The sequence below is a fragment of the Stenella coeruleoalba genome (genome assembly GCF_951394435.1).
Source record: "Stenella coeruleoalba genome assembly, chromosome: 15".
Classification (NCBI taxonomy): Eukaryota; Metazoa; Chordata; class Mammalia; order Artiodactyla; family Delphinidae; genus Stenella; species Stenella coeruleoalba.
The window spans coordinates 58,714,748-58,728,686 of record NC_137161.1 but is presented as its reverse complement, the minus strand read 5'-3'; the positions used below and the strand labels follow the sequence as shown (position 1 = coordinate 58,728,686).

Genomic DNA, 13,939 nt, shown 5'->3' with positions numbered 1-13,939 from the left:
TGTTAACAGAGTGACAGGATCTGAAAAATAACCCAAACCTCTTTATTAATAGCTTTTGGTGTGACAGCTTCCTGTTTGGTGCTGTGTTTCCAGCCAGGGTTCCTTCTTGTGAATCAGACAAGATGCTTTCCAGGTCTAAGAGCCACGGGGTCTGTCCCTCAGTCACCCCCACACCTCTCATGAGCTCTGCCCTGTGTTTCAGATCACCGAAGTGGCCTTGGAGTACAACAACTGTCACGGGGACCAGGTGGTGGAGCGGCTCCTTCAGCACCTGCGGCGAGTGGACGCCCCGGTGTTCAAGTCTCTGGCGCCTGAGCCCCCAGCCCAGCTGCCGGACCCGCCGCTGATAACGGAGTCCCCCTGCTGCAACACCGTGGTGCTGCCCCAGTGGCACTCCATCTCCAGGACCCACAACGTGTGTGAACTGTGTGTCAACCAGACTGCCGGCGGCCTCAGGCCAAGCTCGGTCGGCATGCCCCAGTGCAGCTTTTTTGAGATGGCAGCAGCTCTGGATTCTTTCTACCTCAAGGAGCAGACCTTTTATCATGTGGCATCAGACAGCATAGAATGCAGGAATTTTCTAAGTTTCTATAGCCCTTTCAGCTACTACACTGCATGTTGCAGGACCATAAACAGGGGCGTGACAGGCTTCATTGATTCTGAACAAGATGTCTTTGAAACCCCGACCATTGCATTTTCTTCCCTTGAGAAGAAATGTGAGGTTGATACCCCAAGCTCCGTTCCTCACATTGAGGAGAACAGGTATCTCTTTCCTGAACTGGACGTGGATAACGCAAGCTTCATAGGCCTGAGCTGCAGAACCAACAAGACCCTGAACATCTACCTTTTGGATTCCAATTTATTTTGGTTGTATGCAGAGAGGCTGGGTGCTCCGAGCACTGCTCGGGTGAAAGGATTTGCTGCAATTGTTGACGTGAAAGAAGAGTCTCATTATGTCCTGGATCCAAAACAAGCTCTTATGAAGTTCACCCTAGGTACTGTGGGCAGTTTCCTTCCCCAAACCTAATGCTTTGCTTAACTTAACATAGGTAACTTTTATTTAGGGATCTCATTACGGTTGGCTCTTAGCGCATTTGAAATCTTTAGACTGCAGCTGGTCATAATTTTAAAAGAAGCTAATTTTGTATATTAAATGGAACAGAAACTTCCTAACTCCAAATTTTGGATAAGTTTTTCACTTAGCCCTTGGGGGCTAAGAGTCCAGCGTTCCTGATCGGCAGCGCCTGCCGCATTTCCATGGTGGCATGAGCTGCGGCCGGGGGGGAACCTGGCCTCTGTGACGGACAGGGTGGTGGAGAGTGGGTCGGGTGGTAACTCCCCAGGGTCTGATGAACGTGAGCCCCAACAGCGGCTTCATTCGAAAGGTACTTAAACAGAAAGCAGTGAAACGATAGAACCACCTGGCCCCCCTTTTTGTCTCACAGGTTTAGCTGTCTAGGCATCAAGGCCACCAGACCTAGTTTGTTCTGCTGCTCTTTCATAACAAGTTGAGAAATGCTGCTCTGACCTTGGGTGCCTAGATTGTAACAAACAAGTGTCAAGTGCAATACGTCTCAGGTTGCAAACCAGCAAAACCCACTTTTTTGGGGGGGGGTGGCGGGTAAGTCCCCATTATGGGAGTGCATCCGAGAGCTTGCCCTTAGGCTTGGCAGCAGCAGTGAACTAACCGATGCTGTCCTTTTCCCAGGGCTTTGCTGCCATCCTTGATGTGCACACAAGGAAGTGAGAATTCAAAAGCCGTGTTAGTTCAGCCTCGTTGGAAACATGGGGGAAAGTTAGCATTTGCCAAATGGAGACAGGAGGAATTTGGTGGGGAGGGAAACCTTTTATTTTCAAGTTTTGGAGAGTATGAAAGCAAGAGTAAACTCAAAGCCCCTAAATGATAGTCATTTTAGCTGCCGTCCTTTAAGTCCAGGTGAAGCTCGTTTCTTATGTTAGACACGTTAAAAGGCTTATGTTAATAAAAGGCTTTATGTTATAAACACAAAGCCTCCTGAGTGCTTAGAGGAACCCTGTGACCAGTCACTTTATGAAGTGTGTACTCTTTTGATACTACAAATTGCTCCTAATTCATGTTTCCTAGTTACATTTTACTGTACTGAGTTTTCTGAAAATGAAATAAGCCTGTATTTTTAACGTAAGTGTTTATTGGATTTTCCTGCATTCTGTTCTAATACTCAAGCATTCAGTGAGCTAGCTTGTGATGTGTGCATCCTGAATTTAATGGTAATCTGAAAAAAGCCTTCTTCCGATTTCTTTTCATCTTCTCTTATCTCCTCTGAAACATCTAGCTCCGTTGTTCTTTGTGCTGTGGTTGGTGACAAAATTTGTCAGGGTCCTCATCCAAAAACATTCACTGTGCATCGTTGTTGTTTTGGAGAGTTGACTCTTAAGTCAGCTGTCTCTGGGTCAGTTTCAGAATTTAGGCTTCATTCAGATTAGTAAATAATTCTTGGTTTTATGTTTCAAAAACCTAGCCAACTAAGTATCAGTCAGGTGTTGATGACGGATTCTCTTCACAAGACCTTCCTCCTTTCCTCCGCCCTCCACAGAACATATCATTGTTCACTAGGGCCTCGCAATGGAGAGAAAAAAGAAGAAAAAAAGAAGTGAAACTCAGATTAGTGCTGCTTCAGATGATACAAAGGAATCTGAAGATAGTAGAGTTGGTGGGGAGGGTAAAACTGTTGCTTCAGGTTAGGGTTTGGGATTATTTATGGGTTTTATTTATGTGTTTTTCCACTAAATATAATTGAGTTTATTTTTCTTAACCTTTTAAGAAAGAAACTTGAAGGACTTTAATAAAGGAAACAAAAACCATAGCTCCTTATCTTTAAATTAATGAGTATTTAAACACCTTCCCCATTACAGTAGCTTGTGCAATTACTGCATCGGTAGTTATGCTTAAAGGTCTTGGTACAGTTGAAATCTCCATGGTGGCGTGTTGATGACTTATACAGGCTCAGGTGTCCATTTGTGGACCAGTGTTGTTTTTAAAAGGAGCATCGAATTCCTAGTCCCTGCATAGTAGAACACGGGACACCGAGTGGTGCTTTGTTAGCTAAAGTGCTGTCTGCTGAGTTACTACTGCCAAAGCTACCCCCTGTCCCCCCGGGTGGCTTCGTTCAGGGTTTTGCCTGTAGGTGAAGTGTTAAAAATGTGGGCCTGCGAAGCCAGCCCAATTTTTTAGATGTGGAGTTGAAAGTAGGCCAACTACTCTCCTTGTACTGAGAGAAGAACTGATCTCATTTTCTCCTTATTTTCAGAGTCTTTCATTCAAAACTTCAGCGTTCTCTACAGTCCCTTGAAAAGGCATCTTATTGGAAGTGACTCTTCACAGTTCCCATCTCAGCGTTTAATCACTGAAGTGACAACGGATACCTTTTGGGAAGTAGTCCTTCAAAAACAGGTATAGAATCATGAGCGAGGCAAAAATCAAGCCATCTGTCCCTATTATAATAATTTCCAAAGCTGCAGTCATCGGGGTGAGCAGTTGGGTTTTTTTGGTTTGCTTGTTTTTTAAATTAATTAATTAATTTATTTATTTTTGGCTGTGTTGGGTCTTTGTTGCTGCGCGTGGGCTTTCTTTAGTTGCGGAGAGCAGGGGCTACTCTTCATTGCGGTGCGCAGGGTTCTCATTGCGGTGGCTTCTCTTGTTGCAGAGCACAAGCTTTAGGCACGCAGGCTTCATTCAGTAGCTGTGGCTTGCGGGCTTACCTGCTGCGCGGTATGTGGGATCTTCCCAGACCAGGGCTTAAACCCGTGTTCCCTGCATTGGCAGGCGGATTCTTAACCACTGCACCACCAGGGGGTGGTTGGTTTTGATGTACAAAAGATTGACCACATGACAGTCTTACTGCAGAACATGTGAGTTACATGGTGGTTTTGTGATTGTAAAACGTCCTTAAGAAAGCACATAGGGCTTCCCTGGTGGCGCAGTGGTTAAGGATCTGCCTGCCAATGCAGGGGACACAGGTTCGAGCCCTTGTCTGGGAAGATCCCACATACCACAGAGCAACTGAGCCCGCACGCCACAACTACTGAAACCCGGGTGCCTAGAGCCTGTGCTCCGCAACAAGAGACGCCACCGCAGTGAGAAGCTCGCGCACTGCATCGAAGAGTAGCCCCTGCTCGCCGAAACTAGAGAAAGCCCGAGTGCAGCAACGAAGACCCAATGCATCCAAAAATATAAATAAATAAATTTATTTTTTTAAAAATCACATAATTGAAAATACCTGAAGATTAAATTTTCACTGTAATTTGTGCATGAGCAACATTCATTGAATGCCTGCCCGGTTCTAAGCACAGTGAGGACCTGAGCAGCCCAGTAACAGCCGTCTTCCTCTTCCCATAGGACGTGTTGCTGCTTTATTATGCACAGTGGTGCGGCTTCTGTCCAGCCCTCAATCACATCTTTATCCAGCTAGCTCGGCTCCTGCCTGCAGATACATTCACTGTGGCAAGGTAAGGAAGCCCGTGCTGCAGCGCTGTGTGCCTGCCTTCACTCCTCCTTACAGCTTAGCCATTATGGCCTGCAAGGGTCTGCCCATTTTCTGTTGACCTTGGGTAAGATTTGGTTGATTGTCAGCTTAAAGCTGTGAGCAAAACCTCATTGGAGCCAAAGTTTTCCTGATGAATGCTAAGTGTTTCTTCCATGATGTTGAGTGTATTTAGTCCTGATTGAGTTCATAGGAGGGTGAGTGCAGTTCTGAGGGATTAGTGCTGACCTGGTTGCTCGGATAGCCCCCCAAGTGGCCAGCTTTCTGGAATACATGGCACTGGGGCCTTAGCCCAGCAAAAGGGGGCCAGTCCCTGGTGTGCTGCCAACCAGCCCTGGGACCTGGAGCAAATCTCCCCACCAGGTCTCCTTTCCCTCCTCATTCCTAAAAGTAAGAGGCAAGATTCGCTGATACCTGCATGTTCTAGTTTTGTGATTCCTTGGTACTGTATGTGTATGTGTAGCAAACAAAAAAATGTTAAACCATTGTTTTGTAAAAACAAGGCTCAAAGAGTTTTTGGATCAGGTAGTAGGCAGTCTGAGATGAAAATTATTTAGATTTAAGCTATATCTTCTCCCCACCACCCAAAAAAAAAAAAACCTTCAGATAGAATTTAAATATAAAAGATCAAATCATAGAAAAAAATAACAGAAGCTAGAATATTGGATTTGCTAGTTCCTTTGAGAGGTGAAAACTTGCCAAAATGAAGCAGTTGAAAAAATAATGCAAGAAAGATGAACAGATTTCACTAGAAAAATGTGCAACGAAAATAAAACTGACAAAAGGACGATAGCTGTATTTTACAGCGTATATGTCTTACCTTTTGTGTATGCTGTAAGTAATGATTAGAGCCACACTTGAGGAGTTACTATGCTGCGAGATTTTTGTATATACATATTATCTGACTTAATCCTTAGAGCATTCAGTGGAGCAGGTATGATTACCACTCTCTTTCTACTGAGGAGGAAACTGAGGCTCAAAAGGATTAGGCAGCTTGCCCAGAGTTACACAACCTGTAAATGAGGGAGCAGGATTCAGAATCAGGTGTTCATGCTCCAGACCCTGAGAAATTAAAATGGTTTAAGAAAACTGCTGAGAGCAAAATGTGGTTTGTACATATAATGGAATATTATTCCACCCTAAAAATTAGGAAGGAAATTCTGACACATGCTGCAACATGAGTGAACCTTGAGGATATTAATGCTGAGTGAAATGAGTCACAAAAGGACAAGCACTGTATGGTTTCCCTTATATGAGGCACCAAGAGGAGTCAGATTCATAGAGACAGCAGAATGGTGGTTGCCAAGAGATGGGGGGAGGGGAGAAGGGGGAGGAGTTGTTTAATGGGGTCAGTTTCAGTTTTGCAAGATGAAAGAGCTCTGGAGATGGATGGTGGTGATGGGTGCACAGCATTATGAATGTACTTAATACCACTGCACTGTACACTTAGAAATGGCTGAGATGGTAAATGTTATGTATATTTCACCACAATTTTAAAAAATGGGGGATGGAGGGAGAAACAGCTGAGGACTGCCATGTGAAGAAAGGTCATGAACAGCTTTTCATGTAAGAGAAGAGAGTAAATAAACAAGTGGGGAAATTATAATCTAGTAAATGTAAATCAAAACAATAACAAAGTGTCATTTATACTTATTAAATTAAGGAATACTCTTAAGTGGTAGAATCTTGTGTTGATAAAATAAAATTGGCACAGTCAGATGTAGCTAACAGAATAAGTAAATTGGCATAAACTTTTTGGAAAGCGTCTTAACAACATTTTAGCAAAAATGGTTATACATTTTTGATCCAGCTAATTTCACTTTGGGGAATTAAGGAAGTAGGACTTGCAGAGAAGCATGTGCTGGTCATTGCAGCATTATTTATGTCCAACAGTAGAAAAATGGTTAAGTAAATTATGGTTGGGCATTTGATGGGATTTTTACCCCTTCGTTAGGACAATGCTTTTCATACAATTAACTGAAAAGAATAGAGTATGAAATATGATTTCTGCTCTTATCAGTATGTAGGCATATACACCAAATCCTGAATGAGAATCCCAGAAAGAAGGTCCCAATCAGCACAATGGGATTCTGAGTGGATGTTTACAAATGTTTTTCTTTTAATTTTACAGTTTGGTTTTTCTTTGAAGTAAAAATCAGGAGAAAGAAACACTTGATTATAGAATAAACTGTTCAACACCATTTGTTTAAAAAATAGAAACTCTGGGCTTCCCTGGTGGTGCAGTGGTTGAGAGTCCGCCTGCCGATGCAGGGGACACAGGTTCGTGGCCCAGTCCGGGAAGATCCCACATGCTGCAGAGCAGCTGGGCCCGTGAGCCATGGCCGCTGAGCCTGCGCGTCCAGAGCCTGTGCTCCTCAACGGGAGAGGCCACAACAGTGAGAGGCCCGCATATGGCAAAAAAATAAATAAATAAATAAAATAGAAACTCTGATGTTCTAGGTAGGCTTTCACAGACAGAGAGGCAGGAGTACTGTTCTGTTAATGAAGCTATTTAAAACCATTATGATTTGGTTATGTCATTTTTTTTTTTTTTTTTTTTTTGCGGTACGTGGGCCTCTCACTGTTGTGGTCTCTCCCGTTGCGGAGCACAGGCTCCGGACGCACAGGCTTAGCGGCCATGGCTCATGGGCCTAGCCGCTCCGCGGCACGTGGGATCCTCCCAGACTGGGGCATGAACCTGTGTCCCCTGCATCGGCAGGCGGACTCTCAACCACTGCGCCACCAGGGAAGCCATGGTTATGTCAGTTTTTTTTTAAAGTGTATTTCATCCTTTTGGACAAACTCAAGGCACTGATTTCCCCCCCTCCCCACTCTGCCCCCAATTATACTTCTCTGAAGACTCTTGTCAAGTTAATGATTCAAAACATTTCCACCTTTTTTATGCACTATTTGTGAATATTGACACCTGGCTTAGCAGCCCTGCTGCTTCGCTTCCTGCTGGGATGTTCCTTTTGCTGCAACTGAGCAGTCCCTGGGGGCAGGTGGGGAGACATTCCTGCAGGCCCAGCTTAGTGCAGACTGCAGGAGGGGCCCCCACCTAGTTCAGTGGTAATTAAGCACAGGTTGGCTCATTTAGCACAGATGTCATTTGCTGTATTAGAAAATTCATCTAAAATCTGCTAAGAAAATACAACTTTCTTGGCCTCTGTCTAGACTTAACAGAATATAGAATATAATCTTCCTTATCTTGTTTTCTTACGTTTTCAGAGGCTCAATGTGTTTTGCTCAATGATTTCCTTTTTCCAGAGCTGATCCAACGGTTAAGGTACTTGCCCAGATTTGGTCAGGTGCGTGGACTACTCCTGAGGTGTCAGCGAGGCTTTTTTGAGGGGGGATTCTACATTTACTTTCAAGACATGACATTTCCCTCAGTGAGTTAGGTGGACAGTTGCACGTCCTGGAAGTCTCGCTGCTTCTCCCACAAGCTGTGCCTGCCTTATACCCAGTGGTGCACTCACCGCCAGGGGCCAGTCTTGTGTGGGCGCAGACAGTGCCCTGGGTTCTTCAATTATTTGAGAAGATCCTTTCAAGTTGGAGTTTCTTGGGCTGATCTTTTGCTTTTTCTGTTCTTTCCCTTTGCCAGGATTGATGTATCTCAGAATGATCTTCCTTGGGAATTTATGGTTGACCGTCTTCCTACTGTCTTATTTTTTCCCTGTAACAGGTAAAGCTGAAGTTTTTCAATATTTGGGCAGATGAGATTCTTTTGCTGAACATGAAATGGGTTTAAGGTACTTCACAGAAGTGAAGTGTACATCATTACTTATTACTAAAGTATTTAGAATAAAATGTTCAAAAAATGTGCCACTGGGAACCAAGGGTAAAAGGACTTTGGTGTCATGATGTCAGGTGTGGAAGTTTTTTAAGTTTGCCCCCTCCCAGAGTGTGTTTTACACGAGTATGAATGTGGCCACTGGAACTTGTTCACCTTCTTGGCCTTATGAGCACACAGTGAGTGCTGAGATTGACAGCAAAGAGCCCCAGGTTCACGTGGGGCAAAACAACAGCTTACTGTTGGGCCTCACAGGGAGTCAGGCCCGGCCTGCCCGCTTCTACATGAGTCATTTGTCATTGAGCCCTGCGGATGGCCACCTCGGCCCCCTGGTACAAGGAGGAAACAGAGGCCCTTCTACCCACTGCACCCGCATACTGGGGCTCAAGAAGCCTTCTCCCCAGGTGTGCAGACTTCTGTGAATGTCACCTGACGGGGCTGTCACCTTGATCTCTTCACATTTGTCTAAGTGGTGCTCCAAGGTGAGTGATCAGGGCAGCTTCCCTGAAAGCCCAGCGAGCAGGGATGGGCCGTTAGCAAGGGGATGTGACCTGGCAGTTAGCGAATGTGGATCCAGATGTTTTGGTAGAAGGGAAATTAACTCTTGGCCTTTTAAAGCCTGATAAACCAGATGTTCTCTTGGTACAGATTCCTGTTTGTTTTTAAAAGGATGGGTCCTCAGGGACCCAGTCACATGGCTTTGACAATATCTTTATAGGGAAAAGCATTTGCAGGATGATTTTAGTGACGTTCCCTAACTCACATGTCTTTTATTCTCTGGCGCTCGCTTTTACCGTTTATTGCAGCCACTGCCATGCTCTTCATGCTTCTCTAGGAGAGTGCTTCCTTCATGTGTACTGAATCATTTCCTTGGTTTTTCCCCCTTATCTCAAAGAATTTTTGCTGGAATACTTCCTGTGGTAGTAGGGTCTTGTCAAATCACACACTAAAAACAGAGTGTGACTCACCCAGTTCTACTGCTGACTGTATTGTGACGAGCCTTTTTCTTTTTAAGAAGTGTCTCAGGCAGGTGCCACACGGTCCAGGAACCGTGGACAATAACACAAGTAATTTCATTGTGTGTGGGACAGAGGTGGGGCATGAAGTTTAACACACCATAATTTTCAAATTTCAATCATAGTTGGAAAAAACATTGACGTCGTAACACCCAGCACATGCCTTTGCACAAAGAGGTTCTCAGCAGCTGGAATTGTTTCGCGTTTGGGTTGAGTGCCTTTCATTCTGAGGTTGCCTGATGGAGTCAGCATAGAGATGAGCTCATTTTCCATGCCCTGCAGGAAGGTCGCTGCTACAGCCTCTTCCTAGTTCCCTTGTATTGAAAAGTCAAGAAAGTAAATACTGAATAGTAGACTGTCCAGTTCCATTCTAATGCAGAGAACTTGGTAAACCAAAGCCTTACTGCTTTGGAATGGAATTTTTCTTATTTCCTAAAAATAAATGGTAATCAGAAGTGAAGCAAGCTCTTCATTAACTGGTCTAAAGTGAGTGTTCAGTTCACTCAGAAGGTAAAGGGCAAAAAGCTGACAGCTCACAAAAGAGGAAACGAAAAACTGATAACGAGCAGTAAGACCTTCTTCACAGGGCACATGCTTATTTTTAGTGAAAAGAATATAAAAGTATATATGCGTTTTGGTAAAATATAAATTTACACATGCACTGGGTTAAAATGTGTGCAGAAGGGAAGGTGTCAAGATGTTGACGATAATTTTGGAGGAGTGAAGGTTACCAATGGTCACAGGGTTGCCTCTTGTATGCTTTTTATATCCTTTGCAAATTGTACTCAGTGAGCACGTTGTTTGTATTTTATGATCATGAAAGAAACCATAGGAAGGAGCTTGTCCTCTGCCACAGTGCACAGCCTGGACTACCTCCTGCTCCCAGCAAGGCTGCCTTCTTGTGCAGGGGCACCTTAGAACCACTCTTCTTCTCCCACTCGGTGTGACGTTCCAAAATGCAGGTGCTCTGGCCCGGCCCTGGGCCAGGAGATCAGAAGTGGGTGGGGGGTTCATTCTGATGTGTCCCCTGGGGAAGAACCTCACTTCTTTAGAGGAGCAGCCCACCCTCCCTCAGTATTATAGCCCCTCTTTGGAGCAGATAACTTATACCCCATTGGTCAACTTGTATTTAGCCTTTTACACGCTAGAGGTGCGTACACATACTCCTGGTGAACTTAGACCAGAGTCAAATAAACAGTGGGACCTTTTACCACTACACTTTCAAAATGATTACCATTTTGGAAGCAGTTTGTTGACGCTCTGTATCCTTGCTACTTCCAAGAAGTTTGAAAGCATTTTAGCACACCCATCAGGTAGGTTCATGGAGATTGCTCCAGAAACTCTAAAATAGCATGTTTACCAGTATCGTTTTCTGTCCTATAAATGTCTCCAGATACACGCACTAAGCTCTTTGCTGGGGATGATTCACATTTGCTCTGTCCTAGAAGACCAGGTTGTGTTGCAGAACTTAGGGGTGGATCCAGCCTCTGCTTGTCCATCCTCACCCACACTTCACAGGGGCCAGGATGTTCTTGGTTGTCAGTTGAATGACTGGGAGGCCCCACTTGGAGAAAGCGTACATGTTAAGAAAACGATGCTTTAAAGGAAAACGTGGTTATATACTTACCCCCAAAGTTTAAAAATTGTTCCATTTACCTGAAAGTTTCCATAAACATATAAAATGGGACATACCTGACTTTAACTTCCCTGTGATTTTTATTTCATGGGGAAAGGGCTACTCTTTGATAGAACACCTTTTGTCTTTTCTTAGGTGTTTGGCCACTGGCTTTGTGTGTGGAGAGGGTGTGCAAGCTCTTAATGAGGGATTTCTGGTCAGTTTCTCTAAGGAACAATGTGGTTGGTTTTTTTTTTTTTTCAAGCTAACATTCCCTGAGCCTTCAGGTAACTCATGCAGTCCTTACAGCAGTCCTCTGAGGTAGATGAGACTCATATTCCCCCCTTTACAGACAAGGCAGTGCAGGCCACAGAGGAGTCCTGTGAGGCCCCAGAGGCGGGTGGGCCCCGGAGTCGTGCCCTTCACCTCCACTCCTTTAACACTGGATGGTGTCTGCCCCCCTCATGCTAAAGCTGCTGGTTTGGATTTATTGCAGCCAGGTGGTGTATACACAGGTAAATGTATCTGTGGTAGAAATTTTGGTCATCAGACAATTGGATGACAAGTTCTAAAAAGGAAATTTGTACATCAGGACTTGCAGCAAAGCTTTGGGGAAAATCCCCTTCATATGTCACCCTCCTTCCTTATTCTCTGCTCTCAGGGCCCGGCAACCTTAATTCCTCAGAGCCCCTTGGTCTGTTTGTCAAGGGTGGGGCTCCAGTAGCACCTCCACCATCGTGACAATAAAATGTGTCTCCAGATGTTGCCCAGTGTCCCCTGGGGAAGGGAGGGTACAGTTACCCCAGTTGAGAACTCTTGCCTCGGATAATGTGTAATAAATGCTTGCTGAAGAGCCAGGCTGAGTGTTGGAGGTTTTTCCTATCTCGTCAAGCATTGTCGATGGCCACAATAGTGACATGGGTGGCAGTCCTGCCCCCGGACACCCTTCCTGACGCGCCACTGGGCGTCTGAGAGCACAGGGAGGCCGCTCTGCCCCGAGTTCTTATCTTTCTTGGAAGGTTGTGAACAGAAACTGAGCTCTTTGTCCTCAGGAACAGACACACCTTTGAGATAAACCACCTTAATTACAGAAGCAGCATATGGGACATCCTCAGCTTTGTAGAAATTTTTTTGCCAGATGACATTTTCCATGCTGGCTGACTTTTGGTAGGAAATAAGCAGCTTGACCTTCGGCGGCAGTCTGGTTTTGGACTAAGAATGTTGGTGTGACTCTCTTATCTTTGACTCCTTTCCCTTTCTCTCCAGAAAGGACCTAAGTGTGAAATACCCCGAAGACCTTCCCATCACCCTTCCAAATCTGCTGAGGTTCATTTTGCATCACTCAGACCCTGCTTCTGCCCCCCAGAACTTGGTTAACCCTCCTACCAAAGAGTGTCTTCAGAGAGAGGCCGTCCTGCAGCAGGGGCACATCTCCCATCTGGAGAGAGAGATCCAGAAGCTGAGGGCGGAGATCAGCGCCCTGCAGCAGGCGCAGGGGCAGGTGGAGGCCCGGCTCTCGAGCGCGCGTAGGGATGAGCAGCAGCTGCGGCGGCAGCAGCACACGCTGGAGAGGCAGCACAGCCTGCTCCAGCTGCACAGCGAGCAGCTGCAGGCCCTGTACGAGCAGAAAACCCGGGAGCTTGAGGAGGTGGCCCGCAAGCTCCAGGAGCTGGCCGACGCCTCGGAGAACCTCCTCACCGAGAACACGTGGCTCAAGATCCTGGTGGCCACCATGGAGCAGAAACTGGAGGGCAGGGACGGGGCCGAAGACCGTGCTCCCCTGGATGAGGTGCGATTGGACTACCACAAGCCCTCGGGCACCCCCCGGCTACCAGCCAGCACCCCTCCGCCTTCCAACGTCAGCTCCACGCTGGCCTCCGAAAGGAGCACTGAGAACAGGACAGACTAACTTTGAAAATAACATGAAGAAATCAGAGGTGAAGACTATACATTGTGAATATATTTATGCAAATTTTATTGAAATTTATTGTAAATAAAGATTTTCTCAGTGGTCTAGAAAATCAGCTTGAATGTCATTCAGCTTTTATTGAACAGGGATGACATCCCCTCCACTTATTGCACAAACTTGGTAGCTTTGAGACAAAAACAGTAGCACAGTCCACTTGAAGATCTGTCTGAAAAGTTAGTCCATATTTTAGTGGCTCAGCGTCGGCGTTCCCTCCCCATCCCCCTGCTGTTGCTTCTGCAATGACATGCAGAATGAAAGGCTAATGTCCTGACTGACTAGTCAGAAAACTTGGACACAACAGTTGGGCTATTCAGAAAGAATTCAATGAGAGGTCATAACTTAACTAAGCCATTTGAGTGTGTGGCTCTGGTGTCTATGCTAAAAAAAAGTAGCTGTTGACCAAGAACAGTGAGAGGTGTTATGTGGTTGGTCACCAGTTCTGCAGGCACTTCCACTTGCCTCCAGAGACCCCACTAGTGCCCCACCATGCCCTTGACCCTCACCTGGCACTGACACCGTGCTGATGGGCCTGATGCAAATGGCACAGATGTCGTGGGATAAGGAACCTCCAGGACTGAAACTGAGGAGAAAGTGATGCCTCATCTTTTCAAAACCGAAACTGCACCGGCCATGGTAAGAAGCTCAGGGTGAGTTTGACAGTCAAGCAATGGTCATTTTCAGGGTCAGGCTCAGGGACTGAAAATGCAAGGCCCGGGAGCTCCTCGGTTACTTGGGTAAAGGACAGACAGCCTTAGGTGCAGGCTGCCGGCTGCAGAAAGTAGAGGTAGAAAGCCTGAAGTTCTGAAATGTGAGGGGAATGGATCGAACACCCCTACACCTGCCCCATTTTTCTTATGTCCTTCATTAGGAAACACACCTTCTCCCTGACCTTCCAGTTGACCCCTTTAGAACTTCTGACCCCTCCTCCCGCCCACACCCTGTGTGCTGCTTACAGGGCCTTCTGCTAGTCTCCAGCCTGACTCATGCTTGGCCATCCCCAGGTGGGGGCCAAAGGCATTTCCTCCC

General features: G+C 45.8%; 1 protein-coding gene across 6 annotated transcripts in view; it reads left to right on the top strand.

Annotated features, from left to right (window-relative positions):
- Positions 1–12,879, top strand: part of TXNDC11 (thioredoxin domain containing 11) — a 66,149-nt gene extending 53,270 nt beyond the window's left edge. For all 6 annotated transcript variants that reach the window (XM_079944783.1, XM_079944788.1, XM_079944785.1 and 3 more), the window contains 5 exons: positions 203–995; positions 3,288–3,430; positions 4,376–4,485; positions 8,125–8,205; positions 12,211–12,879. In XM_079944783.1, the coding sequence (XP_079800909.1) occupies positions 203–995; positions 3,288–3,430; positions 4,376–4,485; positions 8,125–8,205; positions 12,211–12,853 (1,770 nt within the window). In that variant the 3' untranslated portion in view covers positions 12,854–12,879. The remainder of the gene's footprint in view (positions 1–202; positions 996–3,287; positions 3,431–4,375; positions 4,486–8,124; positions 8,206–12,210) is intronic.
- The last annotated feature ends 1,060 nt before the right edge of the window (positions 12,880–13,939 follow it).